At 44.6% G+C, this 23923-nt stretch overlaps 1 protein-coding gene across 1 annotated transcript; it reads right to left on the bottom strand.

Annotated features, from left to right (window-relative positions):
- Positions 1–4799: 4799 nt before the first annotated feature.
- Positions 4800–22746, bottom strand: LOC134571056 (uncharacterized). Its single transcript, XM_063429100.1, has 8 exons — positions 21462–22746; positions 18881–19137; positions 18189–18389; positions 16526–16720; positions 12560–12600; positions 8655–8774; positions 5249–5528; positions 4800–5137 (listed from the first exon to the last, which is right to left on the bottom strand). Exons 1-8 carry the CDS (start codon positions 21479–21481, stop codon positions 4926–4928), a joined length of 1326 nt encoding a protein of 441 aa, XP_063285170.1. The 5' UTR covers positions 21482–22746; the 3' UTR covers positions 4800–4925.
- Between the last annotated feature and the right edge of the window lie 1177 nt (positions 22747–23923).

The raw sequence follows: 23923 nt of genomic DNA, 5'->3' as shown, positions 1-23923 counted from the left end.
TGTCACCTACAGGAGACTCTGAATGAACATGAGAGGCTGTTCCCTGGCCCTCAGCTTACACTGCCACCTACAAGAGACACTGGATTTAAAAAATCGGAGGCTGTTCCCTGGCCCTCAGCTTACACTGCCACCTACAGGAGACTCTGAATGAACATCGGAGGCTGTTCCCTGGCCCTCAGCTTACACTGCCACCTACAGGAGACTCTGAATGAACATGAGAGGCTGTTCCCTGGCCCTCAGCTTACACTGACACCTACAAGAGACTCTGAATGAACATCGGAGGCTGTTCCCTGGCCCTCAGCTTACACTGCCACCTACAAGAGACTCTGAATGAACATGAGAGGCTGTTCCCTGGCCCTCAGCTTACACTGCCACCTGCAGGAGACTCTGAATGAACATCGGAGGCTGTTCCCTGGCCCTCAGCTTACACTGCCACCTACAAGAGACTCTGAATGAACATCGGAGGCTGTTCCCTGGCCCTCAGCTTACACTGCCACCTACAAGAGACTCTGAATGAACATCGGAGGCTGTTCCCTGGCCCTCAGCTTACACTGCCACCTACAGGAGACTCTGAATGAACATCGGAGGCTGTTCCCTGGCCCTCAGCTTACACTGCCACCTACAGGAGACTCTGAATGAACATCGGAGGCTGTTCCCTGGCCCTCAGCTTACACTGCCACCTACAGGAGACTCTGAATGAACATCGGAGGCTGTTCCCTGGCCCTCAGCTTACACTGCCACCTACAGGAGACTCTGAATGAACATCGGAGGCTGTTCCCTGGCCCTCAGCTTACACTGCAACTTTTAGGAGACTCTGAATGAACATCGGAGGCTGTTCCCTGGCCCTCAGCTTACACTGCCACCTACAGGAGACTCTGAATGAACATGAGAGGCTGTTCCCGGCCCTCAGCTTACACTGCAACCTTCAGGAGACTCGGAATGAACATCGGAGGCTGTTCCCTGGCCCTCAGCTTACACTGCCACCTACAGGAGACTCTGAATGAACATGAGAGGCTGTTCCTGGCCCTCAGCTTACACTGCAACCTACAGGAGACTCTGAATGAACATCGGAGGCTGTTCCCTGGCCCTCAGCTTACACTGCAACCTACAGGAGACTCTGAATGAACATCGGAGGCTGTTCCCTGGCCCTCAGCTTACACTACAACCTACAGGAGACTCTGAATGAACATCGGAAGCTGTTCCCTGGCCCTCAGCTTACACTGCCACCTACAGGAGACTCTGAATGAACATCGGAGGCTGTTCCCTGGCCCTCAGCTTACACTGCCACCTACAGGAGACTCTGAATGAACATCGGAGGCTGTTCCCTGGCCCTCAGCTTACACTGCCACCTACAGGAGACTCTGAATGAACATCGGAGGCTGTTCCCTGGCCCTCAGCTTACACTGCCACCTACAGGAGACTCTGAATGAACATCGGAGGCTGTTCCCTGGCCCTCAGCTTACACTGCCACCTACCGGAGACACTGAATGAACATCGGAGGCTGTTCCCTGGCCCTCAGCTTACACTGCCACCTACAGGAGACTCTGATTGAACATCGGAACCTGTTCCCTGGCCCTCAGCTTACACTGCCACCTACAGGAGACTCTGATTGAACATTGGAGGCTGTTCCCTGGCCCTCAGCTTACACTGCCACCTACAAGAGACTCTGAATGAACATCGGAGGCTGTTCCCTGGCCCTCAGCTTACACTGCCACCTACAGGAGACTCTGAATGAACATGAGAGGCTGTTCCCTGGCCCTCAGCTTACACTGCCACCTACAGGAGACTCTGAATGAACATCGGAGGCTGTTCCCTGGCCCTCAGCTTACACTGTCACCTACAGGAGACTCTGAATGAACATGAGAGGCTGTTCCCTGGCACTCAGCTTACACTGACACCTACAAGAGACTCTGAATGAACATCGGAGGCTGTTCCCTGGCCCTCAGCTTACACTGCCACCTACAGGAGACTCTAAATGAACATGAGAGGCTGTTCCCTGGCCCTCAGCTTACACTGCCACCTGCAGGAGACTCTGAATGAACATTGGAGGCTGTTCCCTGGCCCTCAGCTTACACTGCCACCTACAAGAGACTCTGAATGAACATCGGAGGCTGTTCCCTGGCCCTCAGCTTACACTGCCACCTACAAGAGACTCTGAATGAACATGAGAGGCTGTTCCCTGGCCCTCAGCTTACACTGCCACCTGCAGGAGACTCTGAATGAACATCGGAGGCTGTTCCCTGGCCCTCAGCTTACACTGCCACCTACAAGAGACTCTGAATGAACATCGGAGGCTGTTCCCTGGCCCTCAGCTTACACTGCCACCTACAAGAGACTCTGAATGAACATCGGAGGCTGTTCCCTGGCCCTCAGCTTACACTGCCACCTACAGGAGACTCTGAATGAACATCGGAGGCTGTTCCCTGGCCCTCAGCTTACACTGCCACCTACAGGAGACTCTGAATGAACATCGGAGGCTGTTCCCTGGCCCTCAGCTTACACTGCCACCTACAGGAGACTCTGAATGAACATCGGAGGCTGTTCCCTGGCCCTCAGCTTACACTGCCACCTACAGGAGACTCTGAATGAACATCGGAGGCTGTTCCCTGGCCCTCAGCTTACACTGCAACTTTTAGGAGACTCTGAATGAACATCGGAGGCTGTTCCCTGGCCCTCAGCTTACACTGCCACCTACAGGAGACTCTGAATGAACATGAGAGGCTGTTCCCGGCCCTCAGCTTACACTGCAACCTTCAGGAGACTCGGAATGAACATCGGAGGCTGTTCCCTGGCCCTCAGCTTACACTGCCACCTACAGGAGACTCTGAATGAACATGAGAGGCTGTTCCTGGCCCTCAGCTTACACTGCAACCTACAGGAGACTCTGAATGAACATCGGAGGCTGTTCCCTGGCCCTCAGCTTACACTGCAACCTACAGGAGACTCTGAATGAACATCGGAGGCTGTTCCCTGGCCCTCAGCTTACACTACAACCTACAGGAGACTCTGAATGAACATCGGAAGCTGTTCCCTGGCCCTCAGCTTACACTGCCACCTACAGGAGACTCTGAATGAACATCGGAGGCTGTTCCCTGGCCCTCAGCTTACACTGCCACCTACAGGAGACTCTGAATGAACATCGGAGGCTGTTCCCTGGCCCTCAGCTTACACTGCCACCTACAGGAGACTCTGAATGAACATCGGAGGCTGTTCCCTGGCCCTCAGCTTACACTGCAACTTTCAGGAGACTCTGAATGAACATCGGAGGCTGTTCCCTGGCCCTCAGCTTACACTGCCACCTACAGGAGACTCTGAATGAACATGAGAGGCTGTTCCTGGCCCTCAGCTTACACTGCAACCTACAGGAGACTCTGAATGAACATCGGAGGCTGTTCCCTGGCCCTCAGCTTACACTGCAACCTACAGGAGACTCTGAATGAACATCGGAGGCTGTTCCCTGGCCCTCAGCTTACACTGCAACCTACAGGAGACTCTGAATGAACATCGGAGGCTGTTCCCTGGCCCTCAGCTTACACTGCAACCTACAGGAGACTCTGAATGAACATCGGAGGCTGTTCCCTGGCCCTCAGCTTACACTGCAACCTACAGGAGACTCTGAATGAACATCGGAGGCTGTTCCCTGGCCCTCAGCTTACACTGCAACCTACAGGAGACTCTGAATGAACATCGGAGGCTGTTCCCTGGCCCTCAGCTTACACTGCCACCTACAGGAGACTCTAAATGGATATCTGATCTTTCAACTACAGCTACAGAAACCTTCTTGTTATATCTGTGACGGGCACATGGCTGACAATAAACTCTGCCCTTTGAGAGTTGGCTAGTTAAATCCACTCACAGATTAAGACAGTTGTTTACTGAACTCCTTATTTGCTGGCGGAAGCAATTTGGCTGAAATGTGCTAATTCATTGAAGTAAAAAAACAAAAATTGTACCTGAAAACAAGAGATTCTCCTTTAATTACCAAAAGCAATTCTTTGATTACTCTTGAAAAACATGTCACTTTATAGTGGGAGCTTGTGCCCATTGCTCAGCTTTGTAAATAGTATTACAGCCCAAACTTATAGATACAATAAAATAGATACCAGCGGTTACCTGTACACCCTCACCTCTCTGTATCCCAGATCATATTCACTGCTCAGTGTTTTCCTGGAATGAATCATGTTTTATGATAGTCCTACATGATTGGATAGAGCTATAAGATTTACAAGGATTATAGGATGATGCAAAGCGTTCATCACCAATTGGATTTGTTTTGAGAAAAAGTTGGGACATTTCTGAAAAGTGAATGTCCTCAAATCACTTTCTGTATCTTAAAGCGCTATACGGTTATCTTTCATTCAATCATTCAGTTTAGTTTAGTAAAGCAAAATCCCCTTCATCCTGGCCAAGACATTGCGCTCCTTTATCCAAGGGTCAGAGACTGTCTCTGCCCAACCCATTAAATCACCACTGCCTGGATCCACCAGACCCCATTCAGAGACCCTCCAACACTAGCGGAAGTGAAATACAGGCCACGTGTATCTTTTTATTTAATTACTTTATACTAGGTGTTTCTTGGAGTCTATTCATTGACCTTCTTCGCGAACAGACCTGCTGTCTAATCTGAAATAGTGATTTTCTATAAGAGAGAGAAATAATAACTATAGAGGTATAGATCTTGTTAATCTGACCATCAATCATATTAATTGATAGTGTAGACAAATTCCTTAATTATACTTCAAATATTGGATTATAAATTAATCATAAGAAACTTGATACCAAATGAGCTGAATTTTTCAGTGTTTCCATTTGTATCTGATAAATCCAGAGATTATTAAACTTTAACATGTTCTCTGTAAGGTCATTCATCTGGGGGGGGGGGGGTGGATCATTGGACAGTGCTGCCATTTATCATCAGAAACTGATCACAGGCTCATTGTCTCTTTCTCTTGTTGGCTAATTATTGTCCTCTCAAGTTTTCTAAGCAGGATTTCCCTATCCATCTTCTCAATCTCTGTGACAAGGACGACATCAGCAGCGTATTCCCCAATACGAGGCTGGGTTCTCAGGATCCGGAGCTTCTCTTCAGCGCTACTGTTTTCCAGGTCATCGATCACCACAAAGACCTTGTCCCTCCCTGTACAGAACACAGAGAAAGATTAAATTAGATTATAATAGATCTATACATATTGCTATAGGTACATGCACACCTAGAATTCCATTCATTTCTATACTATGAGCCGCTCACCGAGCATGTCAGACATCAATTTCAGCTCCATGTCATAGAGAGAGTCCATCACATTGGTAATATTTATTCTACCGCTGTTCTTGGTGTGATACAATATTCCGGCTTTGCACTTAGAAAGGTTTTCTATAAACTGTAACATTCCATTGTTCGAAATGTAAAAAGACTGAACGTCTAAACCCTGATCTCCGAATCGCTCAGTACTCAACAATGTCTGAAGCCATTCATAATCACTCTCAGCCGATCGCGAGAAGATCCCAACAGGTAAGCCCGACCCCTGAACCTTGGACACAGAGAAAAGAAAGTAAGTTATGGATACAAAGCGATTTGTTTGCAAAGTTCTAAAAGTGCGTCAATCAGCAGGAACATTCCATTGGCTGCTATGGTGATAGCTCCATTGTTACACTTTATACATAAACACGTTTACCAGCATACAGAACCATTTATTTAGACCAGGTTCTTGTGTATTTTATGAACGATGACTTTATCTTTATATACATGTAAATTATTATATAAAATGGCTTCAAGTAAAAAACATTTTGGATTCCATAGCTTTCACACTGAGGGAGACAACCTGTGAGTTATTCACTCAACTGCAAATTGTCAGAAATTAAAAGTGAACTTTGAAATTTCTTACCAAAATATTTAACCTGAAAACATGAGCGACATCTTTTATAACGCCAATTCTCACAAATGGTAGTTTATGAAATCCGAGGAACTCGGTTTTAGGAGCTAAGGCGCCCTCTCTCTCCAATTAGCCCTTGGTGTGATTACCTGCAAAGTTAACCTGTCTCTTGTTCTGGATGGTAACCCCTTGATTTCTGGTTTGGAAAACTCTACAATGAAAGACTACCATAATAAGCCTCTAACATCTCCTGGGTATGAAGCTGGATATACCACCAACAGCGTTACTTGTTTAACTTAACTACTCAAACATTTGGGGAAGTCATTTGTTTCATAGATTTATCAAGTTAAAACTGAGTCCTAGAACCCAGCAGTCGCATAACGTGTGAATTAAAATGTTAAATTAATTCTGCGGAGTTTTAGGCTAGATCCAATAGTATTGCAGTGACACGAGCTCATTTTAATCCTGCCTTACAGCTATAGGGATAGAATTCATTTTACAGACATTTTGTAATAATTTATTTCTATTTTAATTTACTGAAGTTATTATTTGAGATGTTTACAGACAGCCTGCGTTAGAAGTGTATTATTAAGCACAGATTCCACGTTCCTCCCTGGATCCGCAGAGCTTGGAGGCTACAAGGATCCAGCGCATTACGCACTATATTCAATCGATTAAATAAACTTTCTTTCACAAGTCTTTTATCCATTGGTTTTATACTCTGTCTGTTGCTTTCTTTGATGACATGATGACATCCATGATTATATTTCTTTGTATAACTCTAGATTTCCCCTGGGTTGTTTTACAGAACAGAACGAGGGAGGTAGGTGTACACAGCACATTAGTGACCTGCCACGTTCTTCAGGGTTATGGCCATTGGGCAGGGTGGTTGGGCGGGAGTTCCCGTCATTTAACTATTGCCCATAAAAGGGGAATGCTAATCGGGAATGCCCTATAGGGATAAATAGGGGCTAGTACAGGATAAACAGCTCTGTCATTCATAACAAGTGCAGCACAAGGCATATTTAAATACATGTGTTAAGTTACACTGTGCCCCGGTAACACCAGGTGAAAGGTCCTGCCTGCTGGGTGATCGGAGGGCTGTGATACCACCAGTGTTACATAATATGAGGGTGTGAACCCTATGTTTTACTTATTGGGGTTTTATTTAAATAAAATGTGACAGCTATTGATATTTCGGCAGGGCCGGACTGGCCCACCGGGATACCGGGAAATTTCCTGGTGGGCCACGGCACCTGGGGCTGGGCTGACAGCCCTAATCATTGCTCAGGCTCCTGTGATCCCAGCCGGCTATGTGTAAGCTGTGTGGCCGCACAGGGCCCCATGGGAGCAGGGGGAGCCAGGCAGCCGGCACAGCTCACACATGGCCGGCCGGGATCATTAATAAAAAAAAAGTCCCTGCTTCCCCAACAACCAGCCTCCAGGAGCTCCAATCAGGAGGTAAGAAGCAGGTCAGTGGGTCGGTGTGTGACTGCCTGTGTGTGTGTGACTGTGTGTGTGTGACTGTCTGCCTGTGTGACTGTGTGTGTGACTGTGTGTGTGTGACTGTCTGCATGTGTGTGTGTGACTGTCTGCCTGTGTGTGTGTGTGACTGTCTGACTGTCTTTGTATGTGTGGATGTTTGCCTCGGTGTCAGTGACTGTCTGACTTTGTGTGTGTGCATCTGCTAGTGAGTGAGCGAGCTTCTGTGTGTGTGTGTGTGTGTGTGTGTGCGCGCATCTACTAGTGATAGAGCCTCTGTGTCTGTGCGCCTGCTAGTGAGTTTGTGTGTGTCATTGAGCTTGTCTGTAGTGAATATGTGTGTTAGTGAGCTCTTCTGTAGGGAGCATGTGTGTGTCAATGGGCTTGTCTGTAGGGAGAGTGTGTGCGCATCAGTGAGCTTATCTGTAGTGAGCGTGTGTGTGTATCAGTTTGTCTGTACTAAATTTGTGTGTGTGCCAGTAACCTTGTCTGTGTGTGTCATTGAGATTGTCTGTCAATGAGCCTATTTGTGTGCATCAGTAAGATTGTCTGTGTCTGTGTGTGAGTATGCTTTACTGTATCCTTTAATTACCCTGAAAGAACTAATATTTTGAATTAGAAGAAGAAATGTATCAAATATATAAGCTGTTGTACCTTGCACTCAGGCTTCAAAGTTGTGTGACCGGGTGCATAACCAGGGTTCCAGAATCCAGGCAATTGAAACAGTTGGCTGCACTCTCGGATTTCCTTAAAACATATTTTTTATTGAAATATTTAAGAGAAGAACAATGTTTCAGTCCCTCATGTGAACTTTCATCACAAGAGGGACTGAAACGTTGATCTTCTCTTAAATATTTCAATAAAAGTTACGTTTTAAGAAAATCCGAGAGTGCAGCCAACTATTTCAATTGCCTATATATAAATATATATACACCCTACATAGCACAATGACTTATGGGGCTGGCGTAGATTTTTTTCCAGGGCTGCTTCGTATCCCCAGTCCGGCCCTGTATTTCGGTCACAATTGATATATATATATATATTTTGTATGTATAAAAAAAAAAAAAGTAACGGTGTATTTTTTACATTTCCAAGTAAAGTTTACATTTACAATATAAACAGACCAAACAAGTCACAAAACAGCAAGTTCCCCTGCGATCACTGCTTCTTAGAATGTTTTCCCCATTGTTTGGAAAATGCTGCAAAGTATCAAGAGCAGGGCAATCACCATGGAAACCAGTGAAACAAACTCCTCCCCTTTTTACATCTTTGTGCCGCTTTCTCTCCCACAGAATTACTTACATCATTATTTATCACCTGGCGTTTTTCTCTTTCCTTTTTGGTAAATTTTATTTTCGGTATTTCACTGTCCTTTTGACGTTGTTGCAGACTGTATGGTTCCTTAAGACGAGATGACATTTCCTAAAACATAAAAATATATCATGGAAAATAATGACTGTCGAGCGTGCATGAATAATATGTGACAATGTGTGACAATGTGTGACGATGTGTGACAATGTTTGACGATGTGTGATAATGTGTGACAATGTGTGACGATGTGTGACAATATGTGACAATGCGTGACAATGTGTGACGATGTGTGACAATGAGTGATTGTGGCGAAACCGAACTCGCCACGTGTCCTTGGAGGGGGCTGCTTGCCCGCCTCTTGCCTTTGGACTATGGACCAGACCTTATGTGAATGTGTTAACCCAGATAGTTATGCCATGGAGCCCATTCGTGTAGTTAAAGACTTCGGCTCCGTGGCGAGTGAACTGTGTGAGTAGGATCTGCGCGCTATTCGGTAGTTTTGTGCGCGCAGATCCCAGCTATCTGGGGATATGTGAAATGTCTGTGTGTTATGTGTAAATGTGACTTTATGTATTTTAAAGTGTTTTATGTCGTTTTGCAACCATGTGGTTAATGGAGTCTGCCTCTAGTCCTGGATAATTGGATTACTTCTCCAATTAACTCCAGGGCAGAAGGGAGGAAACCAGGGTGCATTGTGGGGATGTTTTTTCTGCTAGCCAGGAGGGACAAAAGATACTTTTAGTAACTTTTGAACCCCTGGTCGGATTCATGCCATTTTTTAATATGTTGTTCCCCTGAATGGATTGATTGTGGATATGTATTTTTATGTGAATGTGATGTATGGTTTTAAAGTTATGAAAGTTGTGTAAAAGTATATTTTACACTGTATGCATAATGGGATTATGTGTCACACTAAGGGGAGGGGATGTGTGGGAGGTAACATCTATGTAATTGGTTCTTTTATGCCTCCCCCTGGGTGTGGCCTGTATGTGTGAGTTGGAAATAAAAGCCAGACTGGATGAGCCAGTCCAGAGTTCCTGTTTTACCCTCAAAGTGATGTGTCGTCTCATTATTGGGGGGAAGGATTTATTGCATGCTGTTCCAGTTGACTGCTAGGAGTACACGCCTATTCGTATGGTTCCTATTCAATGGTCTACAGCATTCATATGCTTGGGAGAATTTAAAAGGTTTCTCGGATTCGGTGATTGTGGTGTCTGCCAGAGTGCTTGGATTCCTCAGGAAGCACTAGGAGCATCCATACAGAGGTACCGAGTCGGGGTGCCAGGTGATCCGTTACAGTGACAATGAGTGATAATGTGTGACGATGTGTGATAATGTGTGACAATGTGTGACGATGTGTTACGATGTGTGACAATGAGTGACAATGTGTGACGATGTGTGACGATTTGTGACGATGTGTGATAATGTGTGACAATGTGTGACGATGTGTGACGATGTGTGACGATGTGTGACAATGTGTGACAATGTGTGACGATGTGTGATAATGTGTGACAATGTGTGACAATGTGTGACGATGTGTGACAATGTGTGACAATGTGTGACAATGTGTGACGATGTGTGACGATGTGTGATAATGTGTGACAATGTGTGACGATGTGTGACGATGTGTGACAATGTGTGACGATGTGTGATAATGTGTGACAATGTGGGACGATGTGTGACAATGTGTGACGATGTGTGATAATGTGTGACAATGTGTGACGATGTGTGACGATGTGTGACAATGTGTGACAATGTGTTACGATGTGTGACAATGAGTGACAATGAGTGACAATGATTGACGATGTGTGATAATGTGTGACAATGTGTGACGATGTGTGACAATGATTGATGATGTGTGATAATGTGTGACAATGTGTGACGATGTGTGACAATGTGTGACGATGTGTTACGATGTGTGACAATGAGTGACAATGAGTGATAATGTGTGACAATGTGTGACGATGTGTGACAATGTGTGACGATGTGTTACGATGTGTGACAATGTGTTACAATCTGTGACAATCTGTGACAATCTGTGACAATGTGTGACAATGTGTGACAATGATTGACGATGTGTGACGATGTGTGACAAGGTGTGACAATGTGTGACAATGCGTGACGATCTGTGACGATCTGTGACGATGTGTGACAATGCGTGACGATGTGTGAGAATATGTGACAATGCGTGACAATGTGTGACGATGTGTGACAATGAGTGACGATGTTTCAGATTTCCTGGGTTCAGAAGTATCACCTGTGCAACAGAAGTGTCTGAATGTTCCAGCTCACACAGTATTCTTCTCAGGAGATTCCCAAAGAAACGCGTTAAGTGTGGATACTAGTCCTTTTTATTGCTAATGTTACTCAAATTGCCAAATTATTTATTTGTTACAATAAAAGTTTTTCTTTTAAAATGTAATTTGTTTTGAATTTATTTTGGATTTCTCAAACTCATCTGTCCTGCTTCCTGACTTCCCTCATCCCTGGTGGGGATTATACCACCCTGGGCATCCCACACCAGAGCAGGCCATATGCTCAGGGTCATGTAGCTAGGTTACCCATGTAGCTAGGTTTCCTGTGCATTGAGAAATATCTATACATATTGCGCTGTTGGATATTTCTGTTTTGTGTTCCCATATTATATCTGGCTCTCAGAGTCCTACCATCACCACTAACCTATAAATCCTGAGACGGGGATTGTACAGTCTATGCTGGATACAGCAGAGCTCTCAGTAGCCTCAGTAGTGTGCCTTCACTATACAATCATTCTTTGCGATTTATTAATACGTCTTACTAATGTTTGTTTCTTTATTTTTCCTCTTTGAGATACCTGGCATTGTATAGAGAAGGCTTCGATTAACGTAAGTGTAGATGTTTGTTTATAATCACACATTTGGGTTTACAATTCTTGGCGCGGTTTACGTTTATCTTTGCGTTGATAGAATTTGTTACAAGGTTGGGAAATGCTTGGTGGATTTACTGCTGCCGCTTTCTAAGTAATAGCGGCACCTATCCTTTTGTCAGTAGCGAGCACCTATCCTTTTGTCAGTAGCGAGGACCTATCCTTTTGTCAGTAGCGAGGACCTATCCTTTTGTCAGTAGCGAGGACCTATCCTTTTGTCAGTAGCGAGCACCTATCCTTTTGTCAGTAGCGAGGACCTATCCTTTTGTCAGTAGCGAGGACCTATCCTTTTGTCAGTAGCGAGGACCTATCCTTTTGTCAGTAGCGAGGACCTATCCTTTTGTCAGTAGTGAGGACCTATCCTTTTGTCAGTAGCGAGCACCTATCCTTTTGTCAGTAGCGAGGACCTATCCTTTTGTCAGTAGCGAGGACCTATCCTTTTGTCAGTAGCGAGGACCTATCCTTTTGTCAGTAGCGAGGACCTATCCTTTTGTCAGTAGCGAGGACCTATCCTTTTGTCAGTAGCGAGGACCTATCCTTTTGTCAGTAGCGAGGACCTATCCTTTTGTCAGTAGCGAGGACCTATCCTTTTGTCAGTAGCGAGCACCTATCCTTTTGTCAGTAGCGAGGACCTATCCTTTTGTCAGTAGCGAGCACCTATCCTTTTGTCAGTAGCGAGGACCTATCCTTTTGTCAGTAGCGAGGACCTATCCTTTTGTCAGTAGCGAGCACCTATCCTTTTGTCAGTAGCGAGGACCTATCCTTTTGTCAGTAGAGAGGACCTATCCTTTTGTCAGTAGCGAGGACCTATCCTTTTGTCAGTAGCGAGGACCTATCCTTTTGTCAGTAGCGAGGACCTATCCTTTTGTCAGTAGCGAGGACCTATCCTTTTGTCAGTAGCGAGGACCTATCCTTTTGTCAGTAGCGAGGACCTATCCTTTTGTCAGTATACAGAGAGCATGGAGTGCAGATTTGTAACATAAGTACTCACTGTGTAACTCGATAAGTTCTCTTCATTTTTGCAATCGTTTACTGAGACATAGACAAAACAAATGAAATCTGAATTAATAACATTATTAGGAAAGAACATGAGCAAGATGATAATTAATACTAAAATAATAATATGGACAAGCTGTGTACCTGTATACCTATATACCTGTGTACCTGTATACCTATATACCTGTGTACCTGTATACCTATATACCTGTGTGCCTATATACCTATATACCTGTGTGCCTGTATACCTATATACCTGTGTGCCTGTATACCTATATACCTGTGTGCCTGTATACCTATATACCTGTGTGCCTGTATACCTATATACCTGTGTGCCTGTATACCTATATACCTGTGTGCCTGTACACCTATATACCTGTGTGCCTGTATACCTATATACCTGTGTGCCTGTATACCTATATACCTGTGTGCCTGAATACCTATATACCTGTGTGCCTGAATACCTATATACCTGTGTGCCTGTATACCTATATACCTGTGTGCCTGTATACCTATATACCTGTGTGCCTGTATACCTATATACCTGTGTGCCTGTACACCTATATACCTGTGTGCCTGTATACCTATATACCTGTGTGCCTGTATACCTATATACCTGTGTGCCTGAATACCTATATACCTGTGTGCCTGTATACCTATATACCTGTGTACCTGTATACCTATATACCTGTGTGCCTGTATACCTATATACCTGTGTGCCTGAATACCTATATACCTGTGTGCCTGTATACCTATATACCTGTGTGCCTGTATACCTATATACCTGTGTGCCTGTATACCTATATACCTGTGTGCCTGTACACCTATATACCTGTGTGCCTGTATACCTATATACCTGTGTGCCTGTATACCTATATACCTGTGTGCCTGTACACCAATATACCTGTGTACCTGTATACCTATATACCTGTGTGCCTGTATACCTATATACCTGTGTGCCTGTACACCTATATACATGTGTGCCTGTATACCTATATACCTGTGTGCCTGTATACCTATATACCTGTGTGCCTGTACACCAATATACCTGTGTACCTGTATACCTATATACCTGTGTGCCTGTATACCTATATACCTGTGTACCTGTATACCTATATACCTGTGTGCCTGTACACCAATATACCTGTGTACCTGTATACCTATATACCTGTGTGCCTGTATACCTATATACCTGTGTGCCTGTATACCTATATACCTGTGTACCTGTATACCTATATACCTGTGTGCCTGTACACCAATATACCTGTGTACCTGTATACCTATATACCTGTGTGCCTGTATACCTATATACCTGTGTGCCTGTACACCAATATACCTGTGTGCCTGTACACCAATATACCTGTGTGCCTGTGCACCTATATACCTGTGTACCTGTACACCAATATACCTGTGTGCCTGTATACCTATATACCTGTGTGCCTGTATACCTATATACCTGTGTGCCTGTACACCAATATACCTGTGTGCCTGTATACCTATATACCTGTGTGCCTGTACACCAATATACCTGTGTGCCTGTATACCTATATACCTGTGTGCCTGTATACCTATATACCTGTGTACCTGTATACCTATATACCTGTGTGCCTGTATACCTATATACCTGTGTGCCTGTACACCAATATACCTGTGTGCCTGTACACCAATATACCTGTGTGCCTGTGCACCTATATACCTGTGTACCTGTACACCAATATACCTGTGTGCCTGTATACCTATATACCTGTGTGCCTGTATACCTATATACCTGTGTGCCTGTACACCAATATACCTGTGTGCCTGTATACCTATATACCTGTGTGCCTGTACACCAATATACCTGTGTGCCTGTATACCTATATACCTGTGTGCCTGTACACCAATATACCTGTGTGCCTGTATACCTATATACCTGTGTGCCTGTACACCAATATACCTGTGTACCTGTGCACCTATATACCTGTGTGCCTGTACACCAATATACCTGTGTGCCTGAATACCTATATACCTGTGTGCCTGTACACCAATATACCTGTGTGCCTGTATACCTATATACCTGTGTGCCTGTACACCAATATACCTGTGTGCCTGTATACCTATATACCTGTGTGCCTGTACACCAATATACCTGTGTGCCTGTATACCTATATACCTGTGTGCCTGTACACCAATATACCTGTGTACCTGTGCACCTATATACCTGTGTGCCTTTACACCAATATACCTGTGTGCCTGAATACCTATATACCTGTGTGCCTGTACACCAATATACCTGTGTGCCTGTATACCTATATACCTGTGTGCCTGTATACCTATATACCTGTGTGCCTGTATACCTATATACCTGTGTACCTGTGCACCTATATACCTGTGTGCCTGAATACCTATATACCTGTGTGCCTGTATACCTATATACCTGTGTGCCTGTACACCAATATACCTGTGTACCTGTGCACCTATATACCTGTGTGCCTGTACACCAATATACCTGTGTGCCTGAATACCTATATACCTGTGTGCCTGTACACCAATATACCTGTGTACCTGTGCACCTATATACCTGTGTGCCTGTACACCAATATACCTGTGTGCCTGAATACCTATATACCTGTGTGCCTGTATACCTATATACCTGTGTGCCTGTATACCTATATACCTGTGTGCCTGTATACCTATATACCTGTGTGTCTGTACACATGTATAGCTGGATACCTGACATGATTAAGAAGTTCATTATTATTCAAACCAAACATCAGAATGATCTAAGCAAACTGATTGCTTGCAATGATTGCTGCTGAGAAACGTCTGATTTATTGGGATTATCGAACACAGTTTCTATGTTGTTTTTAGAGAATGGTGCAAAAAACAAACAAAAAAAAATAAATGAAGTGGCGGTTCTGTGAGAGAAAGCATTTTAATAATAAAGGAGAGATGAGAGGAGAGTGGCCACATATAAACTATATACACAGCTACTCTGGAGAGGACAATGGCCATACTGGTTCAAGCTGACAGGTAGGTGATCATGAAGAAGGTAGGTGACCGTAAAGGAAATAACCCAACTAACCCAGCATTTAAACAATAACGTCAACCTTAGCACTGTTGCTGACCATATCCATCCTATTGCGGCCAGAGATTACTGATCGTCAAGTGGCTCCTTCCAGCAGGTTACTGAGCCCCGTCACAAAACACACATTATCTCTAGCTAGTTCTACAAACAGGACAATGAGTTCAGTGAGCTCTGATGGCCTTCATGTCACCAGATCTCAGTGCAGTAAAGAACCTCTGGGATGTGGTGGAACGAGAGGTTCACAGAATGAATGTGCAGCCAATGAATCTATCTGTATGAGGATCTCATGTCAACGTGGACAAGGATCTCTAACAAAAGTTTCCAGTGAGTTTTTGAATCCATGAAACCAACTATTCAGGCAAAGAGAGCCTCAATCTGCAGCCAGCTTCTCATTCATAGAAAATCAAAAACGGAATTCGAAGCATTTGTGTAAATGAATAGGAGACCCAGCCAGCTACTCACATGTGCAAGTGGTCCTTTAATAACCGGCTTTATTTATATTTTATCCTGAGCAGCGTGTCATTGTCCATTCTCATCATTGTCCATTCTCACATACATTTTTATGGTGGGATCAAGACTGGATAAAAAGACAATTTTTCCAGTTTGCGGAGACATCAATGCAGAAGCTGCAGACACTTAGGACTTTTTTTTAAGTGCATATTTTTATAAACACCTTCATTGTTTAAGCTGAATCCCTTTCCCTATAAAAATGGTGGTTAATTCACCCTGAACATTGAAAAAAAAATACAAAGTATCTACTCAATAATTATGGCATTAGTGTCACATCAAGGCATATTTATTTATCAGAGTCGGAAGTCCTCTGTTCCCACGATAAGTCTGGACGTGGATGAGGTCTATCAGAGAAGAAAATAGAGAGGGTAATGGAGATCTTACCTCTGTCAGACACCAACGTTTCCAGCTTGGACAGCTGTCTGTGAATCCGTTCTATAGTTCCTCTATTATAATGTTGACAGAATTTCTGGAAACCTGATACTTTTTCTGTCCTGCGTTTGATATTCGTGTTAGACAATTTGTTCGGGATCCTGATCAGTTCCTGATCATCAATAACCCCCAGACCCTTGTTCTCCTCTGTAAAACAGTGTGATGTCCCATTAACAGCCAATATTACATTGTACATGGACGCCACCTTTCATTATAAATAGAAAATATAAAGAGATGTAGGAGATGGATGAACTGGTATATCTATTTATTTATTTGTTACATCTTTCTCTAGGTTTGTGTGGTACTTGGGATAAGACAAATTACATCAAATTCCAGGTAATTCCAGGCTGAAAAGAGACAGGCGCCCATCACGTTTTTTGCTGTTGATCCAAAATAAGACAAAAAAACATTTTGAAGCACTTTCCGATTTCAGAACAAACTAGGAAAAAGTACCATCTTGACCCAAGAAAGGCAGTCAGATATCTCCGTGGATAAAGAAGCTATTAATCAAAAAGTATATCCTTTCATATATTGTTTTTGTAAGTATTCATAAAATTGCTGTTTAAACATCTGATAAAACCACTTCTTCAGGCCGAGAATTCCACATCCTTATTGCTCTTACTGTAAAAACCCTTTCCTTTGCCTTAGACTAAATCTCCTTTCTTCCAGTCTAAATGCGTGACCTCATGGCCTATGTAAAGTCCGGTTTGTGAATATATTTCCACACAATGGTTTGTATTAGCCCCAAATATATTTGTATAATGTTATCACATCCCCTTTGAGACTCTTTCCAAACTAGAGATGTTTAAATTTGTTAACCTTTCTTTATAACTAAAATGTTCCATTGCTTTTATCAATTTTGCAGCTAAGTAGGGATTGTGGATTAATGCCATCAATGTTAAATGCTCCAAATTTAAACAAGTTGACCCTCTGTTACTTCTGAATAACAGATTTTATAATGAATATTCCCATCTTGCAGGTTGGTACCTCCTTAACCCCTCACTATACCATCTCCCTGGTTACGAGATGGAGTTAAATAATAAACGCATCAATCCATGGACTCCTGATATCTGCTGTCCCCTGACGTGGTATGCTGTGGATAAAAAAATAACAATTTCTGGCTAGGCCCTCTGTCTACTAGGGGAACTTCTTTTTGCCCCAAAATTTGCATTATTTTTTACATAAAGTGACATGTTTAACTATTTTCTTATGACTTTAATGTTATTAATATCACAAAGTATAAAGCAAAGCAGACTGCTATAGTTAATTGGAACAAAGATGTCCAAACACAGGCTTGTGGACAACACACGGCCTGCAATATAATCACTGTCCCAGTTCATAAACTGTTTTCAGATGTTGTGTATCGTGTCCTATAGTGGACTGATATCTGGCTGTGTCTTGTCTGAACTGTAATGGGTCAAAGAACTTACACTCACTTGTAAGATATTCAGTACAAATGCATGTTCGGAAATAGCCTTCCAGATATAGGATACGTTGAGGAACAACAAAACGGTTATTGTGTTTCTAAGCAGATATCTGTGTTCTATGTTGTACTTTCTGTTAGTTCTCTTCATATGAGACACACATAGTCTTTCACACGTAAGCAGGATCTTACCTGCCTTCAGAATCTCGTCTAGCTCCTGTTGCGTGCTTTTCCATGATTGTGATTTATGAAGGTTAATAAAATCAAGGTTATTTTTGGTAAAAAGCAGAAGTTCCCAGCATGAAAACCGTTTTCGTCTCCACCGGTCGCTCATCTCCTCTATGGCGTATTCATCCTTCATGTCATCAATCACCACAGCCAGGCCTTGGCTACCTGGATATCATGAAAACTCAACGGTTATCAAGGAATAAAATATAACTGTCTATCTTTGCAGAAACTAATAAATATCGATAGCTGTACCTTTATTATTATTGTTCTACATCCCATCACACACTATACTCCTATAGTATCTGACTGCTCATAGACCCTTAAGTTAGATAATTTAAGTGGACAAAATATGTCCCTAACCATCCATCCAATACTATACTGATTAACTCATAGATAACTGATAGATTAATGGAACTAGGATAGTTTGCTCTGTTAGATAACTGATAGATTAATTATTGGTAGACTCAAGGTCAAAGAGAAGAAGTCAGAACATCACCAACTGGTTTGACTATTTGCACTGTGGATGCCAGGGTCCTCCTGGCATCATAACCACTATAGCACACTATTCCTTTGAGGTAACATTCCTTGAAAGGGGAGGGGGCTTCCTACCTTCTCCTCATCCATGTGACCCATTTTTACCCTGACATGTCGCTCACCTTTCTTGTCTACACAAAGGTCCAGGAAACTCTCCACATCATTCTGGTATATCTGTGACTGGTTACAGTAACAAATGATGAATTGGGATTTGTTGAGTATTTCATTCCTCTCCTGCTTCTCTGTAATGATAAACATGGGGACACAGCTCACTAAATCTGATGTCATGATGGAGGAATACATGCTCAGCTCGTTGGCCAACCATGAGAGGTCAGTCTGTTTGTTCCAGAAGCAGATCGCTATCTTCCTCTCTGTGAGTCTGGAAAAGAAACCCAAAGGCACTGAATGTGTAACATGTCCAGAACTATTTACTTGCAGTAATACAAGCACACATTAACATGCACAAAAATGATCAAATTTTCAATTACGTGATTTCACTAATATATTGCTGACAAATACATGCAGGTGACATTGTATTGGTGTTTGTAGGATACATGTCATGGGATCATGGCCATGGATGAGGTTTGTTAATTTGTATACACAATACAATTTAGAAAATAGTTTCAGTATTCCTGTTTACATTTAATCTTTGGATAGGGGAAAAGAAATGCAGTGGGCTACAACTCCCAACATCATCAGTAGTGGATGTTTGTTTGGGACTATTTAAAGTTGATTCCTAATGATCTTGTAGATCCAAGAGTTCCACGCTGTGGAGAAAATAACCTCACCACTGGGTTTTGGAGTGGCCTGTTTGACAGCCTTTTGCCCCAGGATTATGGGCAATAACAAGAATTTAAATGCATAGTAATGTTGATTGAAGGAGTAGGTGAAGAGAGCCTTGCTTAAACCCGCTTACAATCTCCATGCTCATCTGATAGACAAAAATGAATATGTCTCTGGCATAGGGACCATTTAGGGGCAGTGACCCCCGGTTTCCCAGATGCTGAATTGAAGAGTTACTTCATAGCCCGCTGTAGTGATTATGATGCCAGGAGTACCCTGGCCCAGTTCCGTGCTAATGATGCCATTATTTGTTCTGTGCTAATGATGCCATTATTTGGCCCTTAATGCCCTTATTTGGTTCCCCATTGGTCTGCGATGCTCCTTGGTGGTGCAGTGATATGCTTCCACCTTCTGCAGAGCCACAGAAAGTCATGACCATCGCAATTCATTGGCTGAGAGCGTCATCTCTAGTTCTGTCTGGCTGGTGACACTGCCTGAGTTGGAGTTACAGCAACAGAATGGTAAAACTCAATTTGTACAGAATTTCATAGTGAATGGTGGCACATACAGACTCCTGGCACCATGATCACTTTAAATCACTCTAGTAGTCAAGGTGTTTGGGGGAACCTATTGTCCCCCCCCCCCCCACGCTGTGTAAAATGACACAGAGCACTCTGATTGGCTGGATTTCAAGCTAACCAATCAGAGTGCTGTAACAAGTAAATATAGAGACTTACCTGTAAGTCTCTTCATTTACCTGTCAGAGCACTCTGATTGGATGGCTTAAACCAACCAACCAGAGTGCTCTGAGCCTAATTGCAGGGCGGGGCAAGACTTTATAAGCCTTCCCCCACCCTGCAGAGCTCAGTCTACACAGAGCCCTCCATGGGTGAAGATGGATAATTTTATTTGCGCTCAGGGTTTTTTTTTTTTTTTTTTTTGTAAGTGCAACGTATATTATGTTTTTTTTTATTTGGCCTTTTCTAGGGCTGAAAAAAGAAGATTTTAGAAAAAAGAAGACATCAAATGGTAAGTTTAATTTATCTTTTACAGGTACTTAATTATTGTTCCCCCCTCACTATTTTTAGGGTGAGGGGGGTAGGTAGGGATTCTAATAACTTTTTTGGGAGGGGGTGACTTGGGGATTGGGGACCTCTAGTCACCTGGGGGGTGGGCATTTTTATTTAGGGCCCCCACCCACCGCTCAGGGGTGGGGGCCGAGGGGAGGACAATAGGTCCCCTCCCTCTTTCAAGTAATTTAAGGCCCCCACCCACCGCTCAGGGTTGGGGGCCAGGGGGGAGGAAATAGGTCCCCCCTTTTATTTTACTTTAGGGCCACCCGCCACTCAGGGGTGGAGGTTAGGCGGGAGGACAATAGGTCCCCTCCCCATTTCAAGTAATTTAGCTCAGGGATGGGGGCAAGGGGAGAGGACAATAGGTCCCCCGCCCCTTTAAAGTAATAAGGGTCCTCACCCACCGCTCAGGGGTGGTGGCCGGGGGGGAATAGGTCCCCCTTTAGTTTAAAAACCCACACTCGCGCGGCACGGGTGGGGGCTCGGGATGGGGTCCCTGTTTTTTTGTTTTGTTTTTTTAACAGTGAGCAGCCACAGGCAATTTAGGTCTTTCAGCCTTTTGGTAGATAGCTCCCTAATACCGTGGGAATTAGGGAATTATCTACTAAGCGGCTGCAAGAGAACATCCGAAGTCCCGAAATTCCGATGTCCCGAAATTCCGAAGGTCTGAAGTTGCAGAAATTCAGAAGTGTTGAAGTTCCGAAGTACCAAAGTTCCGAAGTCCCGAAGTCCCGAAGTGCCGAAGTCCCAAAGTCCTGAATTTCGGAATGCCGAACTGAACCAAATTTTTTCCCCATGCACATCCCTATTAATAGAATAATAAATATACTTTCTAATATATACTCACTCGCTACCTGACCTGGTCATAGGGAACACTGAACCTTCAACACATGATGTTCTGGTACCACTGACAGAGTGTGTTGTCTCTGTATCGCTGGGAGAGAGTGCTGTCTCTGTATCGCTGGCAGATTCTGCTGTCTCTGTATCACTGGCAGAGGGTTCTGTCTCTGTATAACTGGCAGAGGGTGCTGTCTCTTTATTGCTGGCAGAGAGTGCTGTCTCTGTATCACTGGCAGATTGTGCTGTCTCTGTATCACTGGCAGAGGGTTTTGTCTCTGTATCACTGACAGATTGTGCTGTCTCTTTATCGCTGGTAGAGGGTGCTGTCTCTGTATCACTGGCAGATTGTGCTGTCTCTTTATCGCTGGCAGAGGGTGCTATCTCTGTATCACTGGCAGAGGGTGCTGTCTCTGTATCGCTGACAAAGTGTGCTGTCTCTGCATCGCTGGCAGAGGGTTCTGTCTCTGTATCGCTGGTAGAGAGTGCTGTCTCTGTATTGCTGGCAGAGGGGGCTGTCTCTGTATTGCTTGCAGAGTGTGCTGTCTCTGTATTACATGCAGAGAGTGCTATCTCTGTATCGCTGGCAGAGTGTGCTGTCTCTGTATTACATGCAGAGAGTGCTGTCTCTGTATTGCTGGGAGAGGGTGCTGTCTCTGTATCGGTGGCAGAAAGTGCTGTCTCTGTATTGCTGGCAGAGTGTGCTGTCTCTGCCTTGTTTGCAGAGTGTACTGTCTCTGTATTGCTGGCAGAGTGTGCTGTCTCTGTATTGTTGGCAGAAAGTGCTGTCTCTGTATTGCTGGCAGAGTGTGCTGTCTCTGTATCGCTGGCAGATAGTGCTGTCTCTGTATTGCTGGCAGAGAGTGCTGTCTCTGCATTGTTTGCAGAGTGTGCTGTCTCTGTATTGTTGGCAGAAAGTGCTGTCTCTGTATTGCTGGCAGAAAGTGCTGTCTCTGTATTGTTGGCAGAGAGTGCTGTCTCTGTATTGCTGGCAGAGTGTGCTGTCTCTGTATCAGTGGCAGAAAGTGCTGTCTCTGTATTGCTGGCAGAGAGTGTTATCTCTGTATCGCTGGCAGAGAGTGCTGTCTCTGCATTGTTTGCAGAGTGTGCTGTCTCTGTATTGTTGGCAGAGTGTGCTGTCTCTGTATTGTTGGAAGAGAGTGCTGTCTCTGTAACCCTCTCTGTCCCTGCATCACATTCTTCCTCTGTACCCTGCTTAACTCCTGCACTAATCCCTACACATAGCTCTTCCCCTTTTTCTTTACTCTGCTCTGAATCTGTACCCTCCTCTACCCCAGCACCCTGCTCTACCCCTGCACCCTCCTCTACCCCAGCACCCTGCTCTACCCCTGCACCCTCCTCTACCCCAGCACCCTGCTGTACCCCTGCACCCTCCTCTACCCCTGCACCCTGCTCTGTTCCTGTACCCTCCTCTACCCCTGCACCCTGCTCTACCCCTATACTCTCCTCTACCCCTGCACCCTGCTCTGCTCCTGCACCCTCCTCTACCCCTGAACTCTCCTCTACCCCTGCACCCTGCTCTACCCCTGCACCCTGCTCTACACCTGTACCCTGCTCTACCCCAGCACCCTGCTCTACCCCTGCACCCTCCTCTACCCCAGCACCCTGCTCTACCCCTGTACCCTCCTCTACCCCAGCACCCTGCTCTACCCCTGCACCCTCCTCTACCCCAGCACCCTGCTCTACCCCTGCACCCTCCTCTACCCCAGCACCCTGCTGTACCCCTGCACCCTCCTCTACCCCTGTACCCTCCTCTACCCCAGCACCCTGCTCTACCCCTGCACCCTCCTCTACCCCTGTACCCTGCTCTACCCCAGCACCCTGCTCTACCCCTGCACCCTCCTCTACCCCTGTACTCTCCTCTACCCCTGCACCCTCCTCTACCCCTGTACTCTCCTCTACCCCTGCACCCTGCTCTACCCCTGTACCCCCCTCTACGCCTGTACCAACCTCTACCCCTACACCCTCCTCTACCCCTGCACCCTCCTCTACTTCTGTATCCTGCTCTACCACTACACCCAGCCCTGCCCTTTTACCAGTTCCAGGATCTTCTTGCATTATGTTCACCTCACATAAGAGGATCCAGTGTCCCTGGGAAGGAAATTACAAAATGCAGAATTCCAGCCTTGGCCCAAGTAGTTGCACTGTGATTCAGTCTGTTTGTAACAGCAGGTAATGCTGTCTGTCTGTCTGTGCTGTTACTGAGTCATATTGTCTGTTTCTTGCAGACTTCAGATACGGTGTGTTTGTTGTACTCCAAGCTACACTTTTTATTATCCAGGAAATGTCTTTCAGCCAGAGGGGAAAGGTCTGTGTTTTATGCAAATTCAATGGGTAGAGTTACTTACCTTTGTAAATATCTCTACCTGCCCAATGCAGTAGACAATGGGATTTATTCACAAAGCATTTATTTTGCTTAACTTGAAAGACAATTCTATTCCCTCTCAATCA

Source organism: Pelobates fuscus, chromosome 8, assembly GCF_036172605.1.
Source record: "Pelobates fuscus isolate aPelFus1 chromosome 8, aPelFus1.pri, whole genome shotgun sequence".
Taxonomy (NCBI): Eukaryota; Metazoa; Chordata; class Amphibia; order Anura; family Pelobatidae; genus Pelobates; species Pelobates fuscus.
Note: the sequence above shows the minus strand (reverse complement) of the source record. Positions and strands in the feature narration are given on the sequence as shown.

Excerpts from the sequence above, each read along its gene's own strand:
- LOC134571056 (XM_063429100.1), bottom strand. The coding sequence starts at position 21,481 with ATGACCAGGTCAGGTAGCGA. Across the intron at positions 19,138-21,461 it reads ATGACCAGGTCAGGTAGCGA|ACTCACAGAGAGGAAGATAG; the intron begins GTGAGTATATAT and ends TTTCTTTTCCAG. Across the intron at positions 16,721-18,188 it reads AGACGAGATTCTGAAGGCAG|AGGAGAACAAGGGTCTGGGG; the intron begins GTAAGATCCTGC and ends ACTGTTTTACAG.